General features: G+C 43.5%; 1 protein-coding gene across 4 annotated transcripts in view; it reads left to right on the top strand.

Moving 5' to 3' along the window:
- kiaa0586 (KIAA0586 ortholog) overlaps window positions 1-13,459 on the top strand; it is an 800,223-nt gene that overhangs the window by 347,816 nt on the left and 438,948 nt on the right. For all 4 annotated transcript variants that reach the window (XM_070879138.1, XM_070879139.1, XM_070879135.1 and 1 more), the window contains one exon: window positions 6,852-7,078. In XM_070879138.1, the coding sequence (XP_070735239.1) occupies window positions 6,852-7,078 (227 nt within the window). The remainder of the gene's footprint in view (window positions 1-6,851; window positions 7,079-13,459) is intronic.

The following is a 13,459-nucleotide window of genomic DNA, read 5'->3' as shown; positions in this document are numbered from 1 at the left end:
TCCTTTATTCTCATATACTTGTCTAGTTTCCTTTTGAGAGCATCTAAGCTATTTACCTCAACCATTTCTTGTGATAGCGAGTTCCACATTCAAATCACTCTCTGAGTAAAGCAATTTCTCCTTTTTTCCCTATTGGATTTATTATTAACTATCTTGTATTTATGGCCCTTAGTTTTGGATTCTCCCAAAAGTGGAAACATTCTCTCCACATCTATCCTGTCCAACCCATTCATAATTTTGAAGATCTCTTATCACGTCATCTCTAAGCAATGTTCCCTGTAAATGCACAGCTGCGCAGTGCTCTGCAGCTCCCACGTAAATAGGAAAAACCAGCATGCACAGTATTTTGAATGGGCCGCACAACCTTAAATGCGCACCAAAAAAACATTAAAGAAAAAAGCCCCAACCTCTTCAACCTTTCCAAATAGCTATAATCTCTCAGTTCTGGTACCATCCTTGTAAATCTTTTTTGCATCTTTTCCAATGCTTCTATGTCCTTTTTATAGTATGGAGACCAGAACTGTGCACAGTAGGCTAAGTGCAGCCTGACCAAGGTCCTATACAGGTTTAACATAACTTTGCTACTTTTGAATTCTATATCCCAAGAAATAAATCCCGGTGCTTTGTTAGTATTTTAACTGCTTTACTGACCTGCAATGCTGCTTTAATGATTTGTTCACCTAGGGGCCAAAAATTGGTGGACATACCGCCGCGGACCGCTGACATACCACCCAAAATCGCAAAATTGATCAAAAAATACCTGCATACCGCCTGGCGGGAAATTCATCAGCGACATACCACTGGGCAGTATGCATACTGTCCACCCATGCACACCGCCGACATATCGCTCAAAATTGCCAAATTGATCACTTACCACCGACATACCGCCAACCCTGCAGACTGCCCTGGAAAAGGTGGTTTTAAATCGATCTTCATTCGGCGATATGCATCTTTACCTGTGAAATATTTTTTATCTCTCACCCTCCAGTCTCTTTCCCCCCCCCCCCCCACAACAGCGATCTCCACCCAAGCAGCCATCTCCCCCCCAAGCAGCGATCTCCCCCCAAGTAGCCATCTCCCCCCACAGCAGCGATTTCCACCCCCCCCCACACATACCTGCACAGCACTCTCAGGCCGGCAGTCTCTGTCGATTCTGGTTGGTGCCTCTCAAAGGGCGGAGCTTCACAGTAGCATGCGCATGCGCATGCGCACAACTCGGGACCTGAAGATTCCCGAATGAAAAGGACTCACCGCCGGCTGCACTCCGCGCACACTCTGTCCAGCGATACCCGGCAGTATGAAATGACATACTACCGGTATACCGCTGAGAAATGGGCGGGCCATTGGGTTTCTCCAATTTCGGCACCCTCCATCCCTTTATTCTGCTACCCCATTAAGTTTCTTATTTTCTAAGGTGTAGGTGATGTTTCTGTTTTCCCCACTAAAGTGCATCACCTCACATTTATCTATGTTAAAGTTCATTAACTGCGCAGCCTACAAACTTTCTAATGTCTTCTTGTATTATGTTGCATTCTTCCTCAGTGTTAGTTATACCCCAGTTTGGTATCATCTGTAAATTTTGATATTGAGTTACTTATTCCTAAGTCCAAATCATTAATGTAAATTATGAATAACAGTGGTCCCAGCACTGATCGTTGTGGAACACCACTTTCTACCTTCCTCTAGTATGAATACTATCCTTTACCCCTACCCTCTGCTTTCTACTTTTTAGCCAATTTGCTATCCATTCAGCTATTTATCCCCTGACTCCGCATGCCCTAACCTTTGTCATGAGCCTATCGTGTGGTACCTTATCAAAGACCTTTTGAAAATAGGCCTTTTTTCGAAGGCTTCCCTGCCCTGGTGTTCAATCTTCTGCTGGCAATCCTCTGTTCTTGCTGGGGTGTTTGTTCCGCCTGTAATTCTGCTGTGTTCATCTGTCTGAATCTGAGCCCTGGTAGGTCTGTTGTCAGTGCTGTTGCCTTCTTGATGGATTGAGGATTTTCTGTCAATGACAGCAGCACTGAGAACAAATCAACCAGGTCTTCAAAATTCAAACATTTGAACCGAACAGGAGAAATAATCAACCTACAGAACTAGGTCAAACCATAACTAGCTGGTACATTAAAAAGGTTGGATACTTATATTTATCAAACCCGTGGAAATATTCTGTTCGTTGAGAAATCAGTCTGCAAGACAGGGGTACTTAATTGGACAATAGATAGCAGTCTCCATAATAAATACACAAAAGCATGCCAATGATCATTTGTGGTATTTGACATGTGCTTTCTGTATCAGGGCTATCCTGATTATATATGTGATTGATTAATAGCCCAATGGTGTCTGTGATTGTTTATTATGTGGACGTGCTTAGCGACTGTTTATTCAGATGCATATATTAATAACCAACTGCACTGACTTGACTTTTTCCATTTTATACTTAATGTAGAGTCGAAAGAATAAAAATCCATTCTCCCAGCATGCAATTGCATAGGTTGTATCTTTCTGAAAAGAGCCTATTTTTATGCTAAAAGATGCAGGGAAAAAAGATAACCTGTAAACTAGGAAAAAATACACTATTTTTGTCACACAAGCATCATGGCAAATACAAATACGAAGTAACTGCAATTAACAGTATATTGTTTTTCTAGTCAATTATGTTTAACATAAGAACTAAAGAAATAGGAGCAGAAGTAGGCCATACTGCCCCTCGAGCCTGCTTCGCCATTCAACAAGATCATGGCTGATCTGATCATGGACTCAGCTCCACTTCCCTGCCTGCTCCCCATCACCCCTTATCCCCTTATCGTTTAAGAAACTGTCTATTTCTGTCTTAAATTTATTTAATGTCCCAACTTCCACAGCTCTTTGAGGCAGCGAATTCCACAGATTAACAATCCTCTGAGAGAAGAAATTTCTCCTCATCTCAGTTCTAAATGGGCGGCCCCTTATTCTAAGGTCATGCCCTCTAGTTCTAGTCTCCCCCATCAGTGGAAACATCCTCTCTGCATCCACCTTGTCAAGCCTCCTCATAATCTTATACATTTTGATAAGATCACCTCTCATTCTTCTGAATTCCAATGAGTAGAGACCCAACCTACTCAACCTTTCCTCATAAGTCAACCCACTCAACCCCGGGATCAACCTAGTGAACCTTCTCTGAACTGCCTCCAAAGCAAATATATCCTTTTGTAAATATGGAAACCAAAACTGCACGCAGTATTCCAGGTGTGGCCTCACCAATACCCTGTACAGCTGTAACAAGACTTCCTTGCTTTTATACTCCATCCCCTTTGTAATAAAGGTCAAGATTCCATTGGCCTTCCTGATCACTTGCTGCACCTGCATACTATCCTTTTGTGTTTCCCCCAGGTCCCGCTGTACTGCAGCACTTTGCAACCTTTCTACATTTAAATAATAACTTTCTCTTTGAACTAGCAGAGACCCGCAAAACATTTGCAGTCAAATTAGTATCTTTATTGCAACAGTACTTGTTTAGACTGTTATCATCATCTTTGTCTATAAAATAAACACTGATGTCCTCCCTCCCCTCTCGCCCACCCTCTCCCTCTCTCCCTCCCTCTCCCACCCACACCCTCCCTCTCCCTTCTTCTCTCCCCCTCCCTCCCTCTCTCTCCATCCCTCCCTCTCTCTTTCTCTCACCCGCCGTTCCCACCACGTGCTCCTCTTCGCTCCTCAGCAACGCCTGGGTAGGCTCCCCCCCCATGCCCGTGCCCAGTGGCTTCACTGCAGCCTCCTCATTGGAACAGACCCAAGGTCAATCAAACTTTTAAAATTCGCGCCATCGCTCCCCACCCTGATTGATTGCGATGCCGGGCGGGCTGTGATCACCCATTGGTGGTCAGTGCAACTGTCACTCAGTCCGGACCAGGTGCTCCCAGCCCCCACCCCTGCCCCTGGACAGACAAAAACTGGCTATTATTATAGATTTGCCTGCTACCCCACCTCCTTTTTCCTTCTGTCTATCCTTCCGAATTGTCAAGTATCCCTGAATATTTAGTTCCCAGCCTTGGGTACCTTGCAACCACGTCTCTGTAATGGCTATCAAATCATACCCATTTATATCTATTTGTGCCGTCAACTCATCTGTCTTGTTACGAATGCTGCATGCATTCAGATAAAGAGCTTTTAATTTTGTCTTTTTACCATTTTTCCTTGCTTTGACCCCACTTTCGGATACCCTCTTATTTTTATACATTCTGCCCCTTCCTGTCACACGCTGGTTATCATTTCCCCCATCGCTACCCTGCTCTATTGCCTTCTCCTTTCTCTTTGACTTTTTACATTTTCGCTCACCTGAACCCCCCCCCCCCCCATTATTTAGTTTAAAAGCCTCTCTACAGCCCGAGTTATTCCCACATCCAAATCATTAATATATATCAAGAAAAGCAGTGGTCCTAGAACCGACCGTCTCTTGCCGCCACTGCCCCTTTTATTCCATAGGCTTCAACTTTGCTGGCAAGCCTATTATGTGGCACTTTGTTCAACGTCTTTTGGAAATCCATGTACATCACGTCAACTGCATTGCCCTCATCAACCCTTTCTGTTACCTCATCAAAAAACTTATTTCACTTCCCTCAGCATCCTAGGATGCATATCATCCGGTTCTGATCGGATTACCGCCCCAATCCCACCTTCGCAAAAAATGGAAATCGGCGGGTTGGAGGCCGGTTGGGGTCGAGATTCAGATTTTTAACTGTTTAACCTCCCACCCAACCCCAACCCACCTGTTCTTGGGGGTTAAAATTCCCCCCTTACAGTCAGCATGAAATGCTGAGAATTGGCATGTGTCACTCATTTGAGATCTCAGTCGATATGTAAAGTGGATCCTTTAGCATGGTGACTATAAATCCTTCTGTGTGGATCTGTAATTTTTACTCACAATCTAGTTTCAGATGACCAGCAATGCGAGAAAATTACTGGAGGACCCCACCAAGATTAGGTGCTCTATTCTCCTGTGGGTCCTGATTATGTCATGGTATTAATGTGCCCTATCTGGTGTTAATAGCAAAGGCACAATTATTTCCTCTGTGTACATGTGGTACATTTATTAATTTTTACTCTTTGTATTCAGAATTACATATTTCTATAGTTTCTTGTATTACCCATAAGTGCTGCATATCAATGTGTTTGACATTCATTACTCTTGGGGTCCCTTTATACTCCTGGTGCCAGTCTCAGACTGGTGCGTGTATAGTGCAGCACTTAAACAGCAGAACCAAGTTACAAGTATACGGTGCACAGAGCTTTCTTTGCCAAAATTGAAATAAGACCACCTATGACTGTATTGGAACATTTGGCATCTTCTTACATCTGTGCAAAGGCTTTTAATAATAATAGCATGATTTTATAAAGTTCTGTCATACACTGATCCAAGCCTGATGACTTATCTTCTTGCATGTTCCCGATTACTCTTTCCACCTCAACGAACTCAATGGGGAACTCCAATTTATCTACTGGGGATTGGTCTAACTATGGAATCAAGAATTGAAAAAGCAGTCACACTCAAGGACTGCTATCTAGAATTCGGATTGTTGCTGAAACCTATGAAATTCCTTATTGGTTTTAATGGGATCTGTCTGCAGTTCCCCTATTTGCAATTGCTAGGATTGCTGTAGCTGTTTTAGTGTGTTTCATCTATCTAGCCTGCAGTCATCGCACTTTCTCTAATATCTTTTCACAGCCTGAATCAGCCAGGTTTCCTACTCCTACTTCCTGTGGCCCTGTTGTAAAGTGTATGTGCGTGAACAAAATTGGGCTTGGTTGCGATATCCCTCACTGTCAAATAACCTGCTGACGGTCACGGTCTAGGCTCATATCAAAAGAAATGCCAGGTGGCAGCAGCACAAGTAAAACCGTATCCCAATATGACTTGAGGAGAGTAAAAGTCACACTATCAATACAAAAATAAAATATTTGTAATGAAATTGTATGTACTGTTTTTTGAAAAGACAGAATCATTTTCAGTCTCGTGGTGTGGAATAAAAAATATATTTATATGCGAAATTGGGTTATCCAACTTATTCTGTTCTTTTTCACCCTTATTCAAGATCACTGCAGGCTCATGTTCATTCAACACTCACCCTGTGACTCTGTATTCTCTGTTGAGTCAGCAATCTGTCTGGTTCCTTTTCTAATGCTTCACCCGTGCCTCTCGTCAACCTATTGAAAAGAATTCTGCCACAGCACTTAATGGAGAATCTAAATGAAAGTATGGAATTGCTTAAAGTCCCATTTTTCTTTATTTGGAGCAAAGAGATTTATAAGCATGTAAATATTTAACAAAATAGACACTTCACAGCAAATATGTTGTTTATTCTGTGATCAATATTATTTTTCTACCAAATATTTGTGAATGAAAGCTGTTCTCAATGAATTTCAATACGATTTTCATAATTTTCACCATTTATTGAAAGTTTGAAGTAGTTTCATGTCACTGTAATGTAGCATCAACTAATAGTGAGATTAAAGTTACTTTGGTTTTCCAAAGGAATATTAATAGTGTTGGGTATAAAATGAGATGTGCAGTTTGGTCATACTGATTACTGACAGTAACTTCTACATTTCATCAATGTGTAAAATTAGTTTTACATCTGTTTATTTGGTCACTGAGTGTGAAGGTGCTGCAGTTGTTTCTTTATACACAATGGCTAGCTTTATTTTACTTTTTAAAAAGTAGAAGTCCATAAATTTTGAAAGTATTTAACAGACGTGAATGTATTTATCAATATTATATCAATTCTTGAATGCTCTTAAAATATTTCCATTATATTTTTTTCTAATTCCATTTTTATCTACCAAAGCATAATCTAAAGTATTTTCAATTCTAGCTCAAGAAACCTATCCATGTTGCCAAACAGACAAAACCCAGTCATTTGCAGAATCCTTCACTGATTCAGTCAGTGAAGGCACCAAAATCAATGTTTGAAGATGCTGAAAGAATCCTGCGTGAGGTGCAGACCAATAAAAAATTAATGGAAGAAAATCTGGAAGCAATTGTTCGAGCAAAGGACAGTGCATCTATGTATTCATTAATCGACTCCCTGGCTGCAAACAGGTAAGGAACTACCAAGAGGAAAATTGATCAGTCAGACAAATTTAGTTTTTGTTGCTTTTTAGAGGAAGGTATTTTGTGTGCAAGGTGAAAGATGTTGACGAATACTACTGGTCCAAGTAGTCTACTTTGTTGCAGAGCTCCGTCTACTCTTCCTCAGCAATTTGCTTTTAGAAAAGCACCAGTGTGATATTTTACTGTTTTCCACATCAGTCATTATCGGAGTGTTATTGCCAAATTAGAGGCAGTTTTATGCTCTAGTACATGCACACTAGGAACTGGATTGTAATTGCCCAAACCAATTGCACCCAGCATTCTTACAGTGGGTAGACAAGAGACTTTCCTCCTAAGATTTGAACTCAAGATCTCAGAGGTGAAAGACCTAGGGGCCGAAATTGCCCCTTTCCTTAAGACCTGTTACCACCGCAAATCGGCAGCCACACTGTAGAGTGGAGTGGCCACCGACTTTTGATGGAATGGCCAGTGATATCACAATTGCCCTCCCGAGTTTTCCCGGCGGTGCTCTGATCCTCCCGTTTCAGCTCCGCTGCTGCCGATCCGCGGTATGTGCGTCATCACCGTGCGCACCGCCGATCTAACCCCCTGACGGCGACATTCCCCTCCGAAAACCTTCGGCCCACCCAGCGGTGCCAAAAAAAGCTTTTCCCTGGTGGTCCAGTGAGGCTGTGGCCTTCTACAGCGGCAGTGCGGCTTCCCTTAATGGGGAGGGCCTACTGCCGCTGCCGCCATGTTTTTTTTTGTCGGCCGACTGCCATGCCGTCCCGACAAATATTCCTCCGGGTTCGTCCGAGCCGCCAACAGGGTCTCTTGGGTGCCAGATCGCTAGCCCGGCCGAAACCCTACCTGGTGGCCCAGTGGCCCGAAGTTTTAAAAGCGTGGAGGCTCTCCCCTTTAAGTGAAAGGGAGAGGTGTGTTGACGTGGCACCGTGATGACATCATTATGGCGGTGACTCCACAACGCACCCAACTTCCGCCCCTCAGTTTCTGTCACCGCCGCGTTTTTGCTCCTCAGGTGCAGTCATCGCCCCCATTATGACCGACTTCTGGATCAAAACAAAAAAAAACAAAGAGCCCAATTTTGCAAAAGAGTCGAGCTGAACTGCAATAATCTTCTTCTGTGTCAGTATTGTCGTTAGTTGGGAATGGTAGATAATCCAGATCACACACATGTCCAAAAACTGTCATAACTGATCCTCGAACAACCCACAGAAGGTTAAGTGTTATACTAACACAGTCTTCTCTCAAAAAGCAAATCTGCAAATGTCAGCTGAACTATGACTAAAACTTGGTAGTTGAGAGCCCTTTTGTATAAGCAGTTAACTATTGGAGTACCTTAATATGACAACTCTTTGCCATTTTATTGCTTGCCGCATTATTTTATATTTGACTTTTCTTAAATAAAAATACCACTATTGTGTGAAAGGCTGCAGTGCGATTGTTCAAGAGCTAGCATGGAGATTTTAGACAATGTTTTATGATTTCTTCTAATTTGTAACTTCAAAGCGGACTTTTAAGAAGATATGTGCCATTGTATTACAAAAAGATTATTTTGAAGACAAACATTGGTACTTTTGGATGAGTTCCCATGATCCTGCTGCTCTTGTCATTCTTGGCAGTAGAAGTTGCGGGGCTGGAAGATGTTTCAAAATAACGTTAGTGAGTTGCTAGATGAAGTCTGTCATATTGGCCAAATTCATATTGGAGAGTGTGCAGGTTTGCCGGCAGGTTTATTGGCAGTTAAAATTGACCGCGTTGAGAACCCACTGCTATCCCGCCGACCTCGGGTGCTTTTTGAGGCACGTCACGGACCCACTCGGGAGAGGCAGGTGACCTCATTAAGGTACTTAAATGCTCATTTGTACATGCTTAACTGCCTTTTTAACGTCAGATTTCGACTTTAACTGGTTGCGTTTGAGATTCATGCACCTTGGGAACCTCGCCTGTGAAGGGGAGCCGGAAGCTCAGTGGCCATTCTGTCAGTTCCTTAAGAGACAGCTGAAAAAGCACAAATACTCACACCTTACACCTGCTTCCTCGGCGAAGGGAAAGGCTCTGACTGACCATTTTACTGACTGGGATTTAGCTTTCAGGATTTTGCAGGTTATTTCTGTAACCTCTGAAGCCACTCTCGCCACATTCTCACTATGTTGGAGGATTGTGCCTCTGATCTCCACTTTACTGGCGTCTATAAGATTACAAGTTTAAGTAAAATTGCAATATTAAACAGATAACATTCTTGTAGGTTTAAGCAGAGACAAACAAGCAAGCTAGCTTAGTTAATTGGACAGCTAGTAAAAAAGGTTCCCTAAGCAGGCCAGTGGTGAGTCAGCTAGGAACAGTATAAAAAGAGGGGGCTTGGTGAAGTCTTGCTCGGAGTGCAACGGCAGGTCAGAGTGCAAATGTAAGAGTTTGGTAAGTGGGAGCGGGAGGTGTTGCTTTGTCTTGTTTTCCCCACCAATGCTGATTCCCCGAACTAGGAGGAAAAGAAAATGAAGTGTGATGTCACAGCAAGAGGGTAATTGGTTGATTGGTGAATAGTTTTTCTTTTTTCCTTACCTTGTCAGTAAGAGCCCTTTGGCATTGTTGCCAAATTAGGTTACTTCAAAGGTTAAGTCATGGCAGGAGAGCCCAGACCCGTGTCATGCTCCTCCTGTGCCATGTGGGAAATCAGGGACGCTTCCAGTGTCCCTGACAACTATGTGTGCAGGAGGTGTATCCAGCTGCAACTCTGGAGCATGCGCGATGCTGAGGATGTCGTGGATAGCACGTTCAGTGAGTTGGTCACACCGCAGGTAAAGGTTACAAAGGCAGATAGGGGATGGGTGACCATCAGGCAGAGCAGGAGTAGGAAGGTAGTGCAGGAGTCCCCTGCGGTCACCTCCTTCCAAAACAGATTTACCGCTTTGGATATTGTTGGGGGAGATGGCTCACCAGGGGAAGGCAGCAGCAGCCAAGTTAATGGCACCATGGGTGGCTCTGCTGCACAGGAGGGCAGGGAAAAGAGTGGAAGAGCTATAGTGATGGGGATTCTATTGTAAGGGGGATAGATAGGTGTTTCTGCAGTCGCAACCGAGACTCCAGGATGCCTCCCTGGTGCAAGGGTCAAGGATGTCTCGGAGCGGCTGCAGGGCATTCTGAAGGGGGAGGGTGAACAGCCAGTTGTCGTGGTGCATATAGGTACCAATGATATAGGTAAAAAGCAGGTTAAGGTCCTACAGCTGAATTTAGGGAACTAGGAGTTAAATTTAAAAAGTAGGACCTCAAAGGTAGTAATCTCAGGATTGCTACCAGTGCCACGTGCTAGTCAGAGTAGGAATTGCAGGATAGCTCAGATGAATACGTGGCTTGAGGAGTGGTGCAGAAGGGAGGGATTCAAATTCCTGGGACATTGGAACCGGTTCTGGGGGAAGTGAGACCAGTACAAACCGGACGGTCTGCATCTGGGCAGGACTGGAACCAATGTCCTAGGGGGAGTGTTTGCTAGTGCTGTTGGGGAGGAATTAAACTAATATGACAGGGGGATGGGAACCTGTGCAGGGAGACAGAGGGAAATAAAATGGGGGCAGAAGCAAAAGATAGAAAGGAGAATAGTAAAAGTGGAGGGCAGAGAAACCCAAGGCAAAAATCAAAAAGGGCCACATTACAGCAAAATTCTAAAGGGACAAAGAGTGTCAAAAAGACAAGTCTGAAGGCACTGCGCCTCACTGCGAGGATATTCGTAATAAGGTGGATGAATTCACTGCGCAGGCAGCTATTAACGATTATGATATAATTGGGATTATGGAGACATGGCTCCAGGGTGACCAAGGCTGGGAACTCAACATCCAGGGGTATTCAACATTCAGGAAAGATAGACAGAAAGGAAAAGGTGGTGGGGTAGCGTTGCTGGTTAAAAAGGAAATTAACGCAATAGTAAGAAAGGACATTAGCTTGGATGATGTGGAATCTGTATGGGTAGAGCTGCAGAATAGCAAAGGGCAGAAAACACTAGTGGGAGTTGTGTACAGACCACCAAACAGTAGTAGTGAGGTTGAGGATGGCATTAAACAAGAAATTAGGGATGCGATAAAGGTACAGCAGTTATCATGGGTGACTTAATCTACATATAGATTGGGCTAACCAAGCTGGTAGCAATGCGGTGGAGGAGGATTTCCTGGAGTGTATTCGGGATCGTTTTCCAGATCAATATGTCGAAGAACCAACTAGAGAGCTGGCCATCCTAGACTGGGCGTTGTGTAATGAGAGAGGACTAATTAGCAATCTTGTTGTGCGAGGCCCCCTGGGGAAGAGTGACCATAATATGGTAGAATTCTTTATTAAGATGGAGAGTGACAGTGTTAATTCAGAGACTAGGGTCCTGAACTTAAGAAAAGGTAACTTCGATGGTATGAGACGTGAATTGGCTAGGATAGACTGGCAAATGATACTTAAAGGGTTGACAATGGATAGGCAATGGCAGACATTTATAGATTAGATGGATGAACTTCAACAATTGTACATCCCTGTCTGGAGTAAAAATAAAAAGGGGAAGGGTGCTCAACCGTGGCTAACAAGGGAAATTAGGGATAGTGTTACATCCAAGGAAGAGGCATATAAATTGGCGAGAAAAAGCAGCAAACCTGAGGACTGGGAGAAATTTAGAATTCAGCAGAGGAGGACAAAGGATCTAATCAGGAAGAGGAAACTAAAGTATGAGAGTAAGCTTGCTGGGAACATAGAAACTGACTGCAAAAGCTTCTATAGATATGTGAAGAGAAAAAGATTAGTGGAGACCAGCATATAGGTCCTTTGCAGACAGAATCAGGTGAATTTATAATGGGAAACAAAGAAATGGCAGACCAATTGAACAAATACTTTGGTTCTGTCTTCACTAAGGAAGACACAAATAACCTTCCGGAAATACTCAGGGACCGAAGGTCTAGCAAAAAGAAGGAACTGAAGGAAATCCTTATTAGTCAGGAAATTGTGTTAGGGAAATTGATGGGATTGAAGGCCGATAAATCCCCAGGGCCTGATAGGCTGTATCCCAGAGAACTTAAGGAAGTGGCCCTAGAAATAGTGGATGCATTGGTAATCATTTTTCAACATACTGTTGACTCTGGATCAGTTCCTATGGACTGGAGGGTAGCTAATGTAACACCACTTTTTAAAAACAGAGGGAGAGAGAAAACGGGGAATTATAGACTGGTTAGCCTGACATCGGTGGTGGGGAAAATGTTGGAATCAATTATTAAAGATGAAATAGCAGCGCATTTCGAAAGTGGTGACAGGATCGGTCCAAGTCAGCATGGATTTATGAAAGGGAAATCATGCTTGACAAATCTTCTGGAATTTTTTGAGGATGTAACTAGTAGAGTGGACAGGGGAGAACCAGTGGATGTGGTGTATTTGGACTTTGAAAAGGCTTTTGACAAGGTCCCACACAAGAGATTGGTGTGCAAAATTAAAGCACATGGCATTGGGGATAATGTACTGACGTGGATAGAGAACTGGTAGGCAGACAGGAAGCAGAGAGTCGGAATTAACGGATCCTTTTCAGAATGGCAGGCAGTGACTAGTGGGGTGCCGCAGCGTTCAGTGCTGGGACCCCAGCTATTTACAATATACATCAATGATTTAGATGAAGGAATTGAATGTAATATCTCCAAGTTTGCAGATGACACTAAGCTGGGTGGCGGTGTGAGCTGTGAGGAGGATGCTAAGAGGCTGCAGGGTGACTTGGACAGGTTAGGTGAGTGGGAAAATGCATGGCAGATGCAGTATAATGTGGATAAATGTGAGGTTATCCACTTTGGTGGCAAAAACAGGAAGACAGAATATTATCTGAATGATGACAGATTAGGAAAAGGGGAGGTAAAACGAGACCTGGGTGTCATGGTACATCAGTCATTGAAGTTTGGCATGCAGGTACAGCAGGGGGTGAAGAAGGCAAATGGCATTTTGGCCTTCATAGCTAGAGGATTTGTGTATAGGAGCAGGGAGGTCTTACTGCAGTTGTACAGAGCCTTGGTGAGGCCACACCTGGAATATGGTGTTCAGTTTTGGTCCTCTAATCTGAGGAAGCACATTCTTGCTATTGAGGGAGTACAGCGAAGGTTCACCAGATTGATTCCTGGGATGGCAGGACTGACATATGAGGAGAGACTGGATCAACTGGAGTTTAGAAGAATGAGAGGGGATCTCATAGAAACGTATAAAATTCGGACAGTTTAGATCCAAGAAGAATGTTCCTGTTGCTGAGGAGTTCCAGAACCAGGGGTCACAGTCTAAGAATTTAGGACCGAGATGAGGAGAAACTTCTTCACTCAGAGAGTGGTGAACCTGTGGAATTCTCTACCGCAGAAAGTTGTTGAGGCCAGTTCG

The sequence above is a fragment of the Pristiophorus japonicus genome, chromosome 4, assembly GCF_044704955.1.
Source record: "Pristiophorus japonicus isolate sPriJap1 chromosome 4, sPriJap1.hap1, whole genome shotgun sequence".
NCBI classification, from domain to species: Eukaryota; Metazoa; Chordata; class Chondrichthyes; family Pristiophoridae; genus Pristiophorus; species Pristiophorus japonicus.
The sequence above is the reverse complement of the archived record's forward strand: the minus strand, read 5'-3'. Positions and strand labels throughout refer to the sequence as shown.